This window comes from Myotis davidii, unplaced genomic scaffold (assembly GCF_000327345.1).
Source record: "Myotis davidii unplaced genomic scaffold, ASM32734v1 scaffold144, whole genome shotgun sequence".
In the NCBI taxonomy this organism is placed as follows: Eukaryota; Metazoa; Chordata; class Mammalia; order Chiroptera; family Vespertilionidae; genus Myotis; species Myotis davidii.
This window is the reverse complement of record NW_006297066.1, coordinates 75132-78078: the sequence shown is the minus strand read 5'-3', so window position 1 is coordinate 78078 and position 2947 is coordinate 75132. Positions and strand designations below refer to the sequence as shown.

Here is a 2947-nt window from a genome sequence, read left to right as displayed (position 1 = left end):
TGCAAGCATATAGGCCTAACCAATGGACACATATAACAGCGGGGTGAGGACATGATTGGGTGTATGGGAAATAACATGGGGATAAGGACACATATGTAATAACTTAATAAAAATATTTTTTTAAAAATAGTACATAACATGATCCTTCTGAGGCAATAGTACCATTTCCCCATCTTATTGGAAAAACTGAAGCAGAGAGAAGTTAAGTAATTGGCTTTGTCACAGAGTTTATAAGTGTCAGAATCAGGGCCAACTACAAAATGTGCTAGCTAGCCAGAGTTCATGTATGTCATTGCTGCATCATCCTGTTTTTTCAGTATTTGAGTAGCCTTGCCAGGTTTTAATTTTTAAATCTAAGAGACTATTCCCAATATATAGGGTAGGGTCCCTAGTCCTAGCCAGGGATCAGGGCCATCTTTGGGGCAGCCAGCAGGTGGGCCAATTGGTGGGGCCCCTGCTGGCTCCCACCTTGGTTAGTGGCCTGGTGCCGCCTTCTGGCTGGCCCCACCCCCTGATTGTCACCCCTGATCGCTGCCACCAGTCACCTCCTTCTCTGGGGGCAGATGCTCAAAGCAGGAGCTCCCCCCTGCGTTGAGCATCTGCCCCCCAGTGGTCAGTGCACATCATAGCGACTGGTTGTTCTGCTGGTCCTTCTGCTGTTCCATTTATTTGCATATTAGGTTTTTATTATATAGGATTATTGTATTAACTGTTTTCACATGACAAATATTAATTTGCATATATCTCTCTAAAATATCTTGCTTTTCTTAAAATAGAAGATATTTTAGAGGGATATATGCAAATTAAAATTTGTCATGTGAAAACATTTAAAATGGAATTTTATGAAGCCAGATATTAGTTACTAGCTTTAACACATAGCTACTCAAAATCCTATTAAGCTAAGTGCAGTGCTTTTCAACCTTTTTTTGCACTATTGCCCCCTAAGAAATCTTTTTATACAATTTTTATCCTAATTATTTCCCAATGATATTTTATTACCCTCATTATGCTGCATATCTATTTCTGTACTGTATATACATCTGTGCTTTATATTTTAAAATAGTAAGGTTTTTTTCACATTCACCCAACACCAGTTTTCACCCCCTTGGGGATGAGAGTACTTTATTGAGACTGATGGCAAAAAGTGCTAAGAAGTTATAAAGAAGGATATGAAGACTCAGTGATTTTTAGATTATGTATACATAAAATACTGATTTAAACTTAATTTTGAGAGTCTTACTATTGTTGCTTAATGACTGTACATTGCTTATTAACCCAAATGTTTAATTTGTGTGTGTTTTTTAGTTAAAGCTACTTTAGTAAATGCATTGATGTGTGTGTGTTGTATTTTTAGTTAAAGCTATATTAGTAAATGCATTCATGTGTTGTTGTTGTTGTTGTTGTTGTGTGTTCACCAGTTATTTTTTAAATTACAAAAGATTTTATAAGTCATGGAATTTCACTGGGACTTTTTGAGGAATTTCTGTCTTCCATATAAGCCTCTAATTAAGAGAAAAAATATATTTAATGTGAGATGAATGTTTCATGGTTAAGTTTTTCTTAGTTAACCACTGCAATTGGTAAGGAAGAAAAATGAAATTTTAATTGTATTTTCCTATGAACTAATGAAATATTAACCTCATTATGAGGCAGATCATTGTACTAATTGGTGATTCCCTGTACAAAAAGATGAATTAGAATATGAATGAATTCTTCTTAATTTGTTATAATGACTTGTGATAATAGTTTATGACAATAGATAGAGGATGAGATATGTTCAAGTACCTTCCATGACACAGCTTTTTCCATAGTAATGATGAATGTGAACTAGTTATATGAATTTATTTAGATGTATATAGTTTTCCTTTCTTATATGACTCATTACATTACATACTTAGTAATATCAAAATTTGTAGTCAATCCACCCTATACCAAACTTATTTAAAAAATCAAACATGCTTAAAGAAATGATCATCTTGAACCTTTTGATACACAATGAGAATGATTAGCTATGTTATCAATACCAATGGCCATGAATACAGAGAGCTAACATTATCCAAATTATTTTACATACACATATGTATAAATACAAAGAACACATTTTTAAAAGTTTAAAAGGGGACTATATGTGTTCTTTAGAATAAAGTTTCAAAAGATTATATTATCTGAGTTTATTAGCATTTACCTTAAAATTACATAGCATTCCTTACTAATGCACAGTTGAAGTCATACATTGTTTGCATTTCTTTACATAGTCGCAGTGTGCCCAGTATGCTGCTGATAGGAGAGAGGAAGAAAAGATGTGTGACCATCTCATTAGTGCTGCAAAACATAGAGATCACGTTACAGCAAATCAATTGAAACAGAAGATCCTTAACATTCTCACAAACAAGCATGGTGCTTGGGGAGCAGTTTCTCATAGGTGAGTTATAACAAATTACAAGAAAATAACTCGTAGATTAATTATGATAGAAGTAAAAATGACTGTAAATTTTTAAATAATTTAGAGATTATGATTGAAAGTATTAAAAATTACTATAATTTTTCATATCTTTAGTAATGTCTCTACAATGGTTTAGAAAAAATCTAAACTTTTAAAAGTAGCTCCAATAGAAGTTATTTCTAATTTAGAATTATGTCTACATAGTACAAAATTTGTTTAGGCAAGTACTTTAATCTCAAAGAATCAAACGTTTGTCCAGCTGGTGTGGCTCAGTGTTTGAGCAGCCACCAAGGAACCAAGATCTCATGCTCAGATTCCTGGTCAGAGTACATGCCCAGGTTTTGGGCTTGATCCCCAGAAGAGGCATGCAGGAGGTAGTGGTTCCATGATTCTCTCTCATCATTGATGTTTCTATCTCTCCCTTTCCTTTCCATTCTGAAATCAATAAAAAAAATATTTTTAATAAAGGACCAAACCTTCCAATTTAGTAAATTTATATCATTC

At 33.6% G+C, this 2947-nt stretch overlaps 1 protein-coding gene across 1 annotated transcript in view; it reads left to right on the top strand.

The window, feature by feature from the left end:
- Positions 1–2422, top strand: part of NBEA (neurobeachin) — a gene marked incomplete at its 3' end in the record, with an annotated part of 537034 nt that extends 534612 nt beyond the window's left edge. Inside the window, exon 38 of the mRNA XM_015569799.1 lies at positions 2256–2422. Coding sequence (XP_015425285.1) covers positions 2256–2422 — 167 coding nt within the window. The remainder of the gene's footprint in view (positions 1–2255) is intronic.
- Positions 2423–2947: the final 525 nt, after the last annotated feature.